The sequence below is a fragment of the Solenopsis invicta genome, chromosome 16 (genome assembly GCF_016802725.1).
Source record: "Solenopsis invicta isolate M01_SB chromosome 16, UNIL_Sinv_3.0, whole genome shotgun sequence".
Taxonomy (NCBI): domain Eukaryota; kingdom Metazoa; phylum Arthropoda; class Insecta; order Hymenoptera; family Formicidae; genus Solenopsis; species Solenopsis invicta.
In genome coordinates this window covers 14,908,090-14,924,009 of record NC_052679.1, presented here as the reverse complement: position 1 = coordinate 14,924,009, position 15,920 = coordinate 14,908,090, and the positions used below count along the sequence as shown (strand labels likewise).

The window sequence follows — 15,920 nt, the reverse complement described above, 5'->3', positions numbered from 1 at the left end:
TTAGTATGCGTATTAAGTGCTCGGTGTAAACTAGGCCCACTTGGCACAAACGCGCAACACTTGGTTCGTTTTCGACACCCCAGGTATTCACGCTTGTTGAAAATTCGAGATACGGAATGCGGGGCAACGGAGAAGACGTGATTGAACGCGCGACGTAACTTCGTGCCACTCCAACCAATCCGTCTGAGCGACACGACGGATCTAATATTTCCTCACGACGATTCATCTTGATTCATACTTGGCACGAACGTGCGAGCCTTCGTTTTCGGAATTCTCGAAACCCTCTTAGTGCTCATACGTGTTGGAAACTTATCGGAATATAAGAGGCAACGGAAAAGCTGCGAAACACGATTGAACGCGACACGATCTTCGTACATACCATGCATCGATACGACGGATGTCGGTACGAAGGCCGATACTTCACTTTCGGCTGTTCACAATACTCTCGAAACATTTGCTTGCATCAAACATTCGTACACCTACGAGATGACGAGGATACGAGTTGAAATGTGCTGCGACGCACCACGACCTTCCACCGTGCTCCCTAACCGATCGACTGCTGGCACTGCGTACTGCGTAGCGGCGTGACGCGCGTGGCTACGCCCACGCGCCTGCGCACCGTTATCGCCTCTATACGCAGTGCCAGCAGTTGGTCGGTTAGGCAGGACGGCGAAGGGTCACGGCGCGTCGCGGCGCATTTCAATTCGCATCCTCGTCGTACCGTACGAGTTTTTGACGCGAGCAAATGTTTCGAAAGTTTTGTGGAGTGTTGAAAGTGAAGTAAATTATCAGGCGTTTGTCAACATTCGTCGTCAGTCGGATGCGATGTATTGTGCGAAGTTGTGTCGTGTTTAATTGTGTTTTGCATCTTTTCCGCTGCCTCATCCCGAGTTTCCGACGCAGAAAGAAGATTTTTGCAAAGAGTAAGTGCAAATCTTGGGAAGGAAAGGCTCAAGCTGAAGAAAAATATATTGATTATTTTAGATTGCCATCTCAATTATTTGATGAATTACTAAAATTAGTCGGACCTGTTATTACCAAAGAACAAGTCGAGATCCCATTTTGCCTAAAATTCGACTACACATAACACTGCGGTTCTTAGCATCAGGAGATAGCATGAAATTGATATCGTAATGACAATTATTTGATGAATTAGTAAAGTTAATAAATTAATTATTAATTAATTAAGTCTTTTGTTTTTCTTCACGACACACGTGAAAGACAAATACGCATACCTGCGCAAAAGTTATTCCGCTGAAAACGGAAAAAGAAAACGACGGAATCGGCGGAATAAAGCCGCTATCAATCACAAACGTTTCGCATTCCGCAGTTCCGCTATTCCGTATCCCATGTGAGCGCATCCTAATAAATAGAATTAGAAGTTAGAAACGACAAAAACCTGACTTCACACACCGACGAGAGACTATTAAAGACCGTCAACCTTGGGTAAATTTTCGGGGCCGTCAGGGGCCCGGCGGTAATTGAAGAGCGATGACGTTATCGACTATATGATTGTTAATACAAATATTTGAGTAATACATTATTAAAATCTTGATTTTTTTAATATGCAAATACTTCATAAGCAAGTATGCATACTTATATTTAACAACATCATTGTATATTGCTTTAAAATTGTAATTCTTTTTGATCAGTTATTATCTCTGTCAATAATCAAACTTGGATGTTAACATTAAAACTGCAATTTTTAATAAAAATCAAGAATTTTTGGGTTACAAATACATAAGCATATCTATGAAACTTTAGGATAACAATAAATTATAAAATTAGTACTGTATTGTCAGTTTAGCATTAAAAATTTAACAGTTACACGAACTGCTATAAGGTTAGCGGTCTTTAATAGTCTTTCGTCGTTGCTTCACATAAAACTTCGTATTTCCGCGCCTAAAAAAAGTAGATTGTCAGATAGGGGGCACTGCATGCGCTAGCGTCCGAAATATAGCGATAGTTCGACGACTCGAGATAATGTCCATGTTCGAGGGGCTCGGAGGGGGGAAGCGCTAGACTGCCATATTAGAAGCAAACCGTGACTTTAGACATCAAATGTCTTCTTTCCCTCAAGCTTTAATCCCACGAGCCACGATATTATGTTTCGCCGTGTTGTACCTTCGTGTCGATGATAAGTGTACGGTTCGTAGGTGCCCTGCACCCGGCGCGTCGTTCTGTGTATCTCGCGCGTCCGTCGTACGTCCCCTCTAAATTCGACTCTGAAAATGAAATTCCTTTCTTAATTTAACTAGGAAACCGCGTGTGAGTTAATTGCGCTGCTTAGCGTGTCGTGTAACGTCACTGAGAGGAAGAAAACGCGAAAGAGGGGAGAAAAAAAGGAGTATGTTTTTCGTGCGGAGGTTACGAGATTGGCAATGATTTGACGTTGAAGATGACATAAATCTGTGCTGTGCGGTATTTCTGTATAAAGGTGAAGGAAGAGGGAAAACAAAAGGGAGAGACAGAGAGAAAGAGAGGGAAAGAGAGAGAAAGAGAGGAAGAGAGAGAAAGGAAGAGATGTGTCGGCGGATAAATTACTACAATTTGCTTAATAGCTAATAGACTCAAAATTACTGGTATGCTTTTACGATTCGCTCACCATGTCCGTATATGCGACGATACTGCCTCTCATCTTCCTGGGATTATTAGGTAACATATATATGTATACATATATAGATACAACAATATATTGTTTAAAATACTTGTATTTTCTTCATACTTTTGTAAGATTTAAGGGATTATGGAATTTTTTCATGGAATAAGGGAGAGAGAGAGAAGGGGGGGGGGAGACTTTTACGATAATTTGTTTGATCAAACTCCGATAAACTCAGGATGCTTTTCAGCAATGGAAATACAATCATACATTGTGTGACACAGTCTTATACAATATTGACTTTCACTGTTTAACTTTATTTCATTTTTTTCTTTCAACATTACATTTTACCATTAAAAATATGTTAGTATCCACAGACTCAAATGGAATACAGAACTCATAATATCATGAGGATATCGTTAGTCATTCAATGATAATATAATGATATCGGAAGGGATAAGTACATATAACTTATATGTACTTATTCATGCTAATGTATAAGTGACAGATAAGCCATGACTGTGTTCAATGTAGGAAGTGACACAAAACGATATGAAAAGCCCATTATGCATATGATACATTATTTATCCTTGTTCATTGAATGTTAAGGATAAATGCAATATGTGCATAATATGCTTTTAGATACCAGGACACTGTCAAATACAGCATTTTAGCTGTGTATGATAAGGTTCTTTTTAACTGAACTTTTTGAGCAATCAATTTATCTTTTCTCTTTTTTTCCCCAATGGGAAAAGAAAAGGAAGGAGAAAAGATGAACAATAAGAAAGAAGTTCCATTAAAAAGAACAGGTCAATAGTTGAAAAATATTGGGTTGTACACTGTATTACACAGTATCCTCTATGTACATTACTGGAAAACATTCTCAATCATTGCTTGATTTAACTGGCAGAATTGCTTACTTCATAACTTCTAATCATATAATTTGTTATCCCTATAATTTTTTTTTAATGTATTAAACAACAAAAGTTTATTCTATTTGAACTAAAGAAAATAACATGAGTATTAATAAGTAAAAAATTGATTAAGTTAATCAGGGCTTCAAAGCTATCTTTATTTCTGCCATCGGAGATGTTAAAGAAACTACGTTAGTTTCTTGTTAAAACAAACTTTGAATAAAGTTGGAATTTTGTAGTACACTTACATTTTTCACATTAGATTTACATGTTCGCAAATGATTGTGCTGCAATTGTTTGTCATGTACTTATATACCTTCATTTTCTAATTCTCTTTGTGAATTTGAAACTTATCCAACAATTTGTTTCTACATGTTATATCCCTGTTTTTGCTTCACAAATTGTGGAGAGATGAATAATAGAATACAGTTTGCAAACAATTACAGAAGTAATGTAGTTTGAGATTTTTTTCTGACTCCATTCAGTTTAACAATGATCAAGTCCTGTAATGTAAAACTTTGTGCAAGTTTGGTATATAGGCTAATCGTAGCAGTAGCTATAGCAGCTTTATATGCTTATATCTTAGAAGTGTTAAGTTGTAGAATGTTTTGTATGTGTATACCCTGATAAAAATTTTTTACATAATTTTTCAGAATTTTTATGTAAATTTCAGAATTCTAATTTTTGTGTAATTTTATAAATAAATAATGTTTTTTAGATAATTGTTTAGGCTTTTAGGTTACACTGAAATTGAAAAACACTCAGCAAAAAGTTTTTTATGTTTAATTTTTTCACTTCTAGATAACTTTATCTATGAGATTTTTCTCAGAAAATATAAAAGAAATATTATTTAAAGTATAAAGTGATTTAAAGTATAAGTTTCATTTTTTATTTAGAAAATTTTATAAATTACTCTTAACAAAACATCCTTTTTATTTTTCTTTGTATAAACATTGTAATTTTTTCCCCGCATAATAGATAGATATAACAGTTTTTTTAAATTTATTAATATTTTGAAAACTCAAAAAGATAAAAAAATTTTTTGAAATATAAAACTTGTGGACTTATTTGGTTTTCATAGAACTTTTATATTTATTACCTGTTAATATTTTTATTTTCTGTTTTCTGTTTAAGTCTTACTAGAATAAAATTCTTCACGATGTGACGGTAGTGATAGAGAAGTGATTTGATGCCATAACTCGGAATAAAAAAAATTGAACTTGTTTAGTTTTTGTAAGAAACGCTTTATATATATATATATATATATATATATATATATATAGCATTTCTTACAAAAAATAAACAAGTTTAATTTTTTTAATTCCGAGTCTATATATATACAATACCGGCCAAAATTATATCACCTTTAGATTTTTGGAGCATAACTTTTATTGAAGTGTATCGAATGCACTCAAAATTTTATAGTAAACACTTGATGAAAGATACACCTTAGTGTATCTTACACATAAAGTGTAATGAGATTTGACAATATATACTATAATCCTTTGACTATAATTAAAAATATAATTTTCGAATTTTTTCTTAATTTTTTCATAGATGCACTTTTGTGCTTTTTTTGTTTTTTGTATTGCAATCATTGTTTTTACCATCATAACATAGTTTTAGCCGTTAGATTTAATATTCCACATTATTTATACTTGTTATGACTTAAAGCTAATTATGATTAAAATTTTACATATGTTGGAAAAAATTTTTAATAAAAATAACTTTTCACAAGTTGCTGTTCCCATTATTTGATAAAAAGTTATTAACGCAAGTTATATTTATCATCAAAATATATTATGATTTAATAGAGATTCATGTCCTTTAAAACAAGTTATGCTAAAAAAATCGAAAGGTGATATAATTTTGGCCAATACTGTGTATGTATGTACGTATGTATGTATGTATGTATGTATGTATGTATGCATGCATGTATGTATGTATGTATGTATGTATGTATGTATGTATGTATGTATGTATGTATGTATGTATGTATGTATGTATGTATGTATGTATGTATGTATGTATGTATGTATGTATGTATGTATGTATGTATGTATGTATGTATGTATGTATGTATGTATGTATGTATGTATGTATGTATGTATGTATGTATGTATGTATGTATGTATGTATGTATGTATGTATGTATGTATGTATGTATGTATGTATGTATGTATGTATGTATGTATGTATGTATGTATGTATGTATGTATGTATGTATGTATGTATGTATGTATGTATGTATGTATGTATGTATGTATGTATGTATGTATGTATGTATGTATGTATGTATGTATGTATGTATGTATGTATGTATGTATGTATGTATGTATGTATGTATGTATGTATGTATGTATGTATGTATGTATGTATGTATGTATGTATGTATGTATGTATGTATGTATGTATGTATGTATGTATGTATGTATGTATGTATGTATGTATGTATGTATGTATGTATGTATGGATGTATGTATGTATGTATGTATATATGTATATATAAATTACACACATTTATGTGTGCGTGTGTGTGTGTGTGTGTGCGTGTGTGTGTGTAATTAAAAAATGCTATATATATATACATTTAATCATTTATTTTTATGAAACAATTTAACCAACAATTAACAATTAAAAAGTGTTTTATTAAGACAAATTATTAGATGAAAGGAATTATTAATGAAAAAATGTTTTGTAGAAAAAAGTAAACATCAGTTAATCAATTGATTACATATATTAATATTAAGCACAAAGGTAATTTTGAAAACTTATTTTAGGAACATGTACATCTGCATCTACATTTGCAAAAGATATTAAAGGTTCAGCCTATTGTGAATTTTACAATGATACGATGTGTGCGGAGAATGAGCAGGATTGTTCAAGACAAGAAGAATGTGGCCCGCATGATGCAGACAAACGTAATCATTGTTATGTGTTGTGGACGATGAATAGTACTACTAAAGAAACAATAGTTAAATTAAAGGTTAGTTGTTTATTAGTAATATTTATTATACACATACATTATACAATTCTATTATGTGTATAAGCAATTAAAATGGAATAAATTTTAAAGATCAAAAGAAAAAAAGGATAAAATTAAGATATTAAGAATTAAATAGAAATATTGAAAAATTGAAAGATTGAAATTATTTTGTAATATAATGGAATAAATTTTACATCTTGATGTAAAATTTGATATTACAAAATGTAGTTCTTTGCATTTTTTTGCCTGACATATATAATTGCAGATTCAATTCTTGTTGCTGTGAATACATTTTCTATACATTTATTTTCTTATTTTCAGGGTTGCTTTTTAGATAACAATGATTGTTATGATAAACCGCTTTGTGTGGAGAATAGTATGGAAAGAAAAAGTGAACACTATTTTTGTTGTTGCGAAGGCAATATGTGTAACCAAAATTTCTCTTGGGTTCCACAACCAACCTCAAAGCCTACAGAACCATCTGTTATTCATGGTATATTATTCAATTATGTTATACAGTATTTCTTTATTTTTATTTATTTTAAATAAATTTGTCTCTTTCAATGCATTTGCAGTGATACTTGAATAATTATCTTTTCAGAATTTGAACCTGTACCCAATGCAAAGCAGCAAATAATAACAATTATTCTATTAACAACAATTCCTGTGGTTTTTGTGATTATTTCAGTTTCTCTTTGGTGGTTCTGTCGTCGTCGAAAATTGGGCTATTTTAACGAGGTTAAAGAATTATCAAGATTATTAAAAATAAATTTGTAAAATGTACTCCTTAATTTATGAAATTAATGTAAATCTTTCAGATTCCAACGCTGGAGCCTGTACCATTGCCACAACCTTCACCTAATCTAGGCTTACGACCAATACAACTTCTTGAAATTAAAGCTCGAGGTCGTTTTGGAGCAGTTTGGAAAGCCCAATTTAAAAATGAATTTGTGGCGGTTAAAGTTTTTCCTATGCAGGATAAGCAATCATGGCAGACTGAACAAGAGATCTTTAAGCTTGCACATATGGATCACGAAGATATATTACACTTTATAGGTGTTGAAAAGCACGGCGACAATTTACAAACTGAATTTTGGTTAATTACAGCGTATCATGAAAAAGGTTCATTGTGTGATTACCTAAAAGCAAATATTGTGACATGGCCTGAAATGTGTAGAATTGCAGAGTCCATGGCAAGGTATTATAATAACATAAGCGATAATTTGTTGAGAGTTAAACAAGATTTTACATTATGCACTGCAGGCCAGAAGTTTGGAAAATGCTTACGATTTTCTTCTAAAAAATTAAACTTCTTGGAGAAAAAATTGTAGAGATGTTTTCAAATACACATTTTAAAGATCAAAAATAGAGCTTTAAACGTGTGTTTTAATTTTGTCTTTTTTTTGTTCCTAATTTTATTTTTTTTAAATTACATGAAATCGAAAATTAGAGTATTTACTATCGGGATAAATTGAGACACCCAAAATTTTTAAGGAATTTTTTTTTTTTAAATTGTTAAATTAGTTTTAGGGTTATCTTTAATATTCAAAACTTAACTGTTTTTCTTTATGATTGCATAATTAAAAAACATTTAAAAGTATGATGTAATAAATTTATTTCAAAGTTACATTAAAAAATTTTTTAATTTTATCTATAATTTTGAATAAAATTTTTAGAAAATTTTGAAATTTTTTGGGGATTTTTAATTACAAAATTTGAGTAAACATTTTAAGAATGTATGATTTTCAATATTTTTGTTTTACTTTGGCTTTGAAGTGCTGTAGATTGACGAAATTGAACAAAATGTAATACCAAATTTAACAACATAAATCTATTTTAAAGTAAATTCTTTAAGCTTTAAAAAGGCTTTAAAAAAATTGATACGGTGATTTTTCATCGATAATATCGAGTTATAAAAAAAAAAAATTATGAAAAGTTGGCAAAATGTAATTTTTTATAAATATTATTGACATTAGAAAAAATTGAAAAAAATGTTTGGTTTAAAATGCGTTAAATAATTTTTTTACGATTTTTTTTTATCAAGATATTTATCTTTCTACGAAATATGAGAAAATTGCAAACGTTTTCAAACTTTTGGCTTGCAAATTGAATGGAGCAATTTTATTGAGTTATTTATTTTATTTAATTTTTAATAAAAAGATTATTTTTTTCAGAGGTTTGATGCATCTACATGAAGAAATCCCAGCTAACAAGGCAGACGGTTATAAACCAGCTGTAGCTCATAGAGATTTTAAGTCAAAAAATGTTTTACTGAAGGCTGATATGAGTGCCTGTATAGCAGATTTTGGCTTAGCACTTATTTTTCATCCGGGGAAACCTTGCGGCGATACACACGGACAGGTAGTGTGTATATATATAATATATATATATATATATATAATCTTTTTATTATGTTGAAAACAACTATAATAATTTATTATTTACAGGTTGGAACGCGTAGATATATGGCACCAGAAGTTTTAGAAGGAGCAATAAATTTTACTAGAGACTCATTTTTACGAATTGACATGTATGCCTGTGGGTTAGTTCTATGGGAATTAGCTTCAAGATGTACTGTACAAAATGTGCGTAATATTGTGTGCAACATGTCTTACAAAAAATATACATTTTTGATTAACTGCAAAATTTTCAAGACTAAAGCTGTAAATATGATCTGGATATGTGGATATCGAGGAAACGATTAACTGGATATCCGATATCTGATTTCTTGGATTATCCGATATCTTCATTTGAACATCGATATCAGATCCGCATTTTAATGTTTGAAAAATTGAATTTATCTAAATTTACCAATTTGTTATTTAAAACTATTTGTTATAAAAAACTATCTGTTGGAAGAAAACAAATATGCCATATAAAACCAAAATTTACTTTGATAAATGATAATAAAAATTACACGTGAAATAATAACAAAATAAACACTAGGTATTTTCGTATATTTGAATAAAATATTCAAGTACTGTGAAAATAATCATTAAAAGTCTTGCAAGTTAGTTGCATGTCGAAAGTTGCTAATTGTTTTTATTTCAATATTAGGGACCAATAGGAGAATATCGACTACCATTTGAGGACGAGGTCGGTCTCCATCCTACTTTAGAAGACATGCAAGAAAGCGTTGTCCATAAAAAAGAGAGACCGCTCATTTTAGAAACTTGGCGTAAACATCCAGTAAGTCGCTAAATATAGAAATATCAATTTTATTCCATTCATAATTACTATATATCAAGAGGATATTCTGGTCTAGAGCACCTATCTTTGAGAATTAAAAAAAAAACCACATTTTTTTACTTTTATACATCTATTTGTACACATATTTAATAAATATCTACAAATTTTGGTATGGCTAAATGGGTTTGTTTTTAAATTTATGTAACATGGAAACTAATAAACATTTAGCTATATCAAAATTTGTAGATATTTTGTAATATGTATAAGCAGATGTGTAAAAATGTAAAAAGATAATTTTCAGGATAAGGAAAAATTGTAGAGATGCATATAAGCTTTATGATATTGTATTTTTGGGTTCTTCTTAAAAGCTGTATTTTAAGGCGGCAAATCTGCGATGTGTAGTTTGAGGAATCTTATAAATATTTATAATTCTCGTTATTTAAATGGGTTGATACACTTTTTGGTCATATTAGGATTTTGTTTATATTATAAAAAGATAAGTGCAGCAGTTTTTTTTAATTCTTAAAAATGAGCTATTATTTCGCGCAATATTCTCTAAAATAACAAAAAAACGCATATATATATAAGTATATTTTAGATAAGCCATTTTATGCAAAAAAAATCTTTTTTATAAAAAGATTTATAGAAAATAAATAAAACTGCTACTAGAAACATTTTTTTCGATAACTTTGTAAAGAACAATTCTACTTTTTTATTTAAAAAGATAACATTGGAAAAAGGAATATATAGTTTTTTAATGTTTATAATTGTGCAATCTTATTTTAGGGACTATCATCAATTTGTGATACAATGGAAGAATGTTGGGATCACGATGCCGAAGCACGCCTTTCTGCCTCGTGTGTAGTAGAACGAGTTGCTACTCTTGGTAGAGCTCTTGTATTAAATTCATCTACTTTGATTCGTGTTGATAATACCAACGAGATTATTACTACCAAGGAATCTAGTATGTAGTTAGTGTCTATTAATATAGTTTATTTTAATGGCACAACCATTTTTTGTATCATAATTTTGTTATACGTATCAATGAGGAATGTTGAAACAATAGAAAAGACAAGCGTATATCTCTGATTTTATGTTTTACTATTTAAACAATTATTTTCTCCTCTATATAATGCTATACAAGTGATCGTTAATTACACAACGTTCATTATCCTAATAAAAATATGTGAACTGTTTACTACATTTTATCTTTCCCAGTGCCTTTTTGTGCATTGGAAACAGATTCATTAACGTTAAAAAAGTTTTTGAAGTTAAAAAAATTATCTAAATGTTTAGAAAATATGAAGTAAAAAAAATGATATGGGCAAAATATTACAAGTAATTGCAAGGTGAATAAGAAAAATTAAATATATGACAAATATGGTAAAATTATAATTATCTGTCTGCCAAATTATATCATGATATTACATTTCGTGCATGTAGATCTCTTTGTTTTAGATAATGTAAATGAAAAGAGCGGTGTATCTCAAGCTTTATCAATCCTTGCAATAACTTGCAAACGTCATGCAAGAATGTAATGCGACACTGCTTCCATTTAGCTAAGAATTCGTGGATTACATGTTTCGAACATTTTATGAAGATCTGCTATTGGATCGTTCGCACACTTAATAAACTCCAAAATAATTATGTAAAGGGGTTAGCATGTCGAGCCTGTAACTACCCACACAGTAAGAAAAAAAGATCTGCGGGATTTTTTTCAACATATCTTGCTGGGAAATTATAGCATTATATTGAAAGCAAGTGAGAGGGAGAAAAAAGAAAGAGGAAGATATATCTAGTAGGTCTAGAGCATACTTTTTAAATATAATACAATGTAATCACTGCCATATGTATATATATTCTAGCCGTGTATATATATTTTTAACTATAGCGCCTAAAGTATTCTTAGACTCTGTGTGTTATACAGATTATCTTTATAATTTTTACATATTTTTTATTGAGATTTTCTGAATATTCAATATTAGAGCACCTCAGAGATATACTTGTTATAATGAAAACTAGGAAGATCTTAAGAACATCACAATACATTTGAGATATCCAGGATGATTTTAGTATATCTCGCAGATTTCTATTGCTGTATGGGTAGATGGCTTTATCTAAATCCAGATATGGATTTCTATATAAGAAAACAAATTTTTTTTGTGATAAATGCATCTGATTGGATATTCGATTTTTAAAGTTAATCAGTTAAAATATTATGAAAGTTCTATTATCTTCAAATTATGAACAAATTTTAAATACTTAGAAGACAAAAAAAAATAAATATAGTGTTTACTTTTTTTTTATATTTGGAAAATAAAATTTTTGATATCTTGAGAATAAAAGCTGGTATTCAATAGTCGATCTTATATTTAAAATCGTCTTGAGATGTGTTAGTGTCTTAAGATGTGTTAAATCGATCACAGAATCGTATTAAGACATTATTTAACATTGTCTTGAAACAAGAACTATGAATACTAACCCAAGTTAATAAAAATTGCCATATTTTTTTGTTAAATATATCTTGGAAAATAAGAAAATAGGAAACTTTTTTCCATGATAAATAGCAATGTGTAAAAGACTGAAGTTTCATTATCAGAAAACACAAGAAAAAAGTGTTTTAATGCTTTGTTTCTTAAATACATAAAAAAACTGTCTTTTTTGATCGTTTTTATCTTCTAGCTTTATTATTTAGGAACAATACGATATTTATTACATTAAAATTACAACTTGTAAACGAGTTTTCTGGTAGAATTTATTTGCAAACATGTGATACAAGTGGATTTACATATTGAGATCTTCTCTTATTAATTGCAAAAATTATTTGAAATATAAGTGAAATGATTAAAAAAAGCTAAGAACCTTTTTCACATTTCGATAATGTCTCGACACTGTTAAGTATAAAATACACGTAATGAGTTAGAAAAAAGACGACAACACACTGTAAAAGAAGTATGTAAAATCGTGAACAGTAAGTGTAAAATTTATACACGATTTGTAAAAATGTGTAATTACATAATATATAATTTTACATGTTTATTTTTATTTGTTCATGTAATTTTACATACTTTTCTTTTACAGAGTAAAGCGGGCTTGGATACATTATGCTCACTTTGGACCGCTCTTATTCTACGGAATAAAGGGTGTATCGATATTGTTTTGAGATCGGTTTTTTACTTTGTATACCTATTTGAATTTTATCGGTTTAATATTGTAATATATTTTAAGTAAAAATTGTTATAACGATTAAAAATACACTGTAATATTCCATAGACGAGACTGTGCCGTTCCGCTCGAGAACAGGGGAGGAATATTGTGCTCAGGAACAGGGGAGGAATAAGGAGCGTTCATTTTCATCCGTACATGTTTTATCAACGTTCTTCGGACCAATAGATTCTTATTTAACAAATGACTTGTATCTCTAAATGTTCGAGGAATAGTTACTGACACTTAAAACGCGCACAATGTAGAAACATACGTAATATGTGCCACACTGACATTCCTCATTGATTGTTGGTACCATGCAGTAACTATCCCAATCGCAAAGTATGCCAAATAAAATTCAGCGAAGCATTTTTCCTGTAAAGCCACATCACGTATATCATTATAAAGTGGATGATGTAATCTTATTACCGGGACTTGAACGTTAACGTTATTTATGCCCGAGACAAAATCCGAGATTGTTGAGTAACGAGTACAATAGAGTGTTTTAAACAAGATTTAACTTTTTGGTATTTAATGAGGCACGTCGATTGGAAGTAGCGGTGGTGCTCGACCGGGATGTAAATGATGTGATTGTACCGGTCTGGTTTTATTGGTTACCTTTCAGGCATAAATAATGATATCACCTGCGCCCTGTTTATTACAAAGTACCTGGTAGATACAATCGAACTAATAGATTGAAATTTATTAAGATTTTTTGCACGTGAGAGATGTGAGCATCTTAATTAATTTAAATTTTATAAAGTGCTATATTATTAAGTGTAATATTTACTTTTACAAAGTAGAACGCTAATCGTAAAATTTACGTGGCTCTAATATATTTCTCACCTTATATACTTATATTCTTACTAATATATATTTTAGTTTATCAAAGCGATCAGCTTAATGTTATATTTAATATAAATATCGACTGTCGAATGCGTTTTGTTTATGAGTAGAGATAATTAATATGTATGTAATGCGACATAATTAAGATAATGTAGAATGTAAATTATTCATATTTACTAGCGGTATGTACGCCGCAATTTATCGAAAGGAGCAATGAAATAAGTGTTTTTATTCTAGAACCCAAAAGAACGACAATTTCAATATATAAATCTACTAAAAAAAAAAGAAAAAAAGTACTAAAACACTATTGTAGGCTACGTTCAGGAAGCGCACTATCAGCGTTATTGCCTGAATTTATCCTTGTTTTACGTGAATGAATGATGTAGATAAAGCAACGTAACTGATAATACGCTATCTGAACACTGATATAGTCTTGTTTTACTGCTCTTATATGACTACGTTTATTATATATATATTGATAAAAAATATAAGTAATCTAAAAAAATTGATGTTTCTTTACATATTATTCGAAACTGTACAGAACAACTAAATGATTTTGTTTCTTGATCATTTTTTTTTTTTGGAATTGAAAGAATTTTCTTTCAATCTCCGAATTATCGATAATCGGAAACGTGAAAGATATTGCATGTGTGTATTGTTAAACCCGCAGAAAAATATTATTTCTGGTCTAAGAAAAGTGATTACTCAATTTTAGTTTTGTAAGTAATGTTATTTTAACGTTACGAAGAATATTTTTTTGATGATTGTCTTAAAATAAACTCATCATTTACTTGAAACAAGTAATATTTAATTTGACAAGTAATATTTTAAATTTAACTTAAAAATAAGCTTCTATGTACGTACAGAAAAATTCACAAAAGTAAATATTAAATTACTTGAATTAAATATTACTTATTTCTCAAATCTATCATAAGTTTATCATAAATATCATATTTATTCAAAATATATTCTGAATCCGAGTAATTTAGTACTTTAATTAAGAATATTAAATAAAAAATTTGATTTGCTTATTATTCTAACTTTTATTATTTTTTGAAAGAAAAATTCTTTTTTTTAAATATATAACAATGAGTTTTTCTAAAATTTGTGATAAATGAAAGAAAAGCTTTATTTGTTAAAAGAATAGTAAATTAATCGCTTCTTTTAGCAGCAAAGTGATATTTTGTTCTACATATCTTTTCCATTCTACACAAATTTGGGGTTTAATACTGTAAGCAATCACTATCATTCGGTAGATGTTTGGAATACAACTAGCAATTTGCCTAATCCTAATAAATTCAAGACAGCTAAATTTTTTATTGTCGACTCTGTAATCTTATTTGAGTAATTTTGAAGCCCATCTTATTAACCAATATTTTTTGGATTATATAATAAAAAAATGGTTGCTGCAATTTCTAATGGTAGCAAAATTGTAATCGTTAAGATAAAATCTTCGTAATCATCTAAGACAGGATTTTTGTATAGCAGTAAAGTAAATTCTTCTATATCCGCATTACGTATTTGTATATATATTTTCGAATTTAAGTGGAACTAGTTTTGATCTTTCTATTCCTTTTTAGGCAACATCAATTAAACTATATGTTTATGTTTGATTAATTAATTTGTATTGAATGCAAATGACAAGTTAATATTGGGTCGGGATAATATAAGCGGTGGTAATGTAGTCGTATGAAATTTTAAAATGTTTTTCGAATACTAGATCTAATCGATTCTTCTTTTTGTAACGTTGACTTTTTTTCAAAAGCGAATTTTTTGAATGGTTCCATGGCAATGAAATCGTCAAAATAAGTGAAGACATAGGTTTCCGTCTCAAGCTTTGTTAATTGCGATCAGCTTTTATATAAAATTAAATAAAAGAAACTTATGAGAAGTACATTTGTTTCGAAATACGATATTCAAATGGTATACAAGTTTTTTTTTTTAAGGATCGAAAATCTCTCTTTCTCTCCCTCAATAACGACGATACATTAAAGGGGTATTCTAGTTTAGAGCTCGAAAAAGTAGCTCATTTTTAGTATTTTTTTTTTAAACTGCATACATTTTTTTGCCTTTCATATTTACTTGTACGTTAGTAAATATCTACAAATTTTGGCACGATAAATGTTTATTAGTTTTTACATTACGTAAATTTAAAAACAAATAGTTTGCGAGTGGGCTGTTT

At 29.5% G+C, this 15,920-nt stretch overlaps 1 protein-coding gene across 2 annotated transcripts; it reads left to right on the top strand.

Moving 5' to 3' along the window:
* Nucleotides 1-2,000: 2,000 nt before the first annotated feature.
* On the top strand, nt 2,001-14,243 carry LOC105208255 (activin receptor type-2A). 2 transcript variants are annotated; one of them, XM_039458473.1, is made up of 10 exons: nt 2,001-2,655; nt 6,294-6,499; nt 6,821-6,992; nt 7,101-7,237; nt 7,318-7,697; nt 8,674-8,860; nt 8,947-9,084; nt 9,557-9,688; nt 10,475-10,652; nt 12,962-14,243. In XM_039458473.1, exons 1-10 carry the CDS (start codon nt 2,607-2,609, stop codon nt 13,111-13,113), a joined length of 1,731 nt encoding a protein of 576 aa, XP_039314407.1. In that variant the 5' UTR covers nt 2,001-2,606; the 3' UTR covers nt 13,114-14,243. The 2 variants fall into 2 exon arrangements, with proteins under 2 accessions (XP_039314407.1, XP_039314408.1); XM_039458474.1 differs by having other exon boundaries at nt 10,475-10,659; nt 12,962-13,004.
* The last annotated feature ends 1,677 nt before the right edge of the window (nt 14,244-15,920 follow it).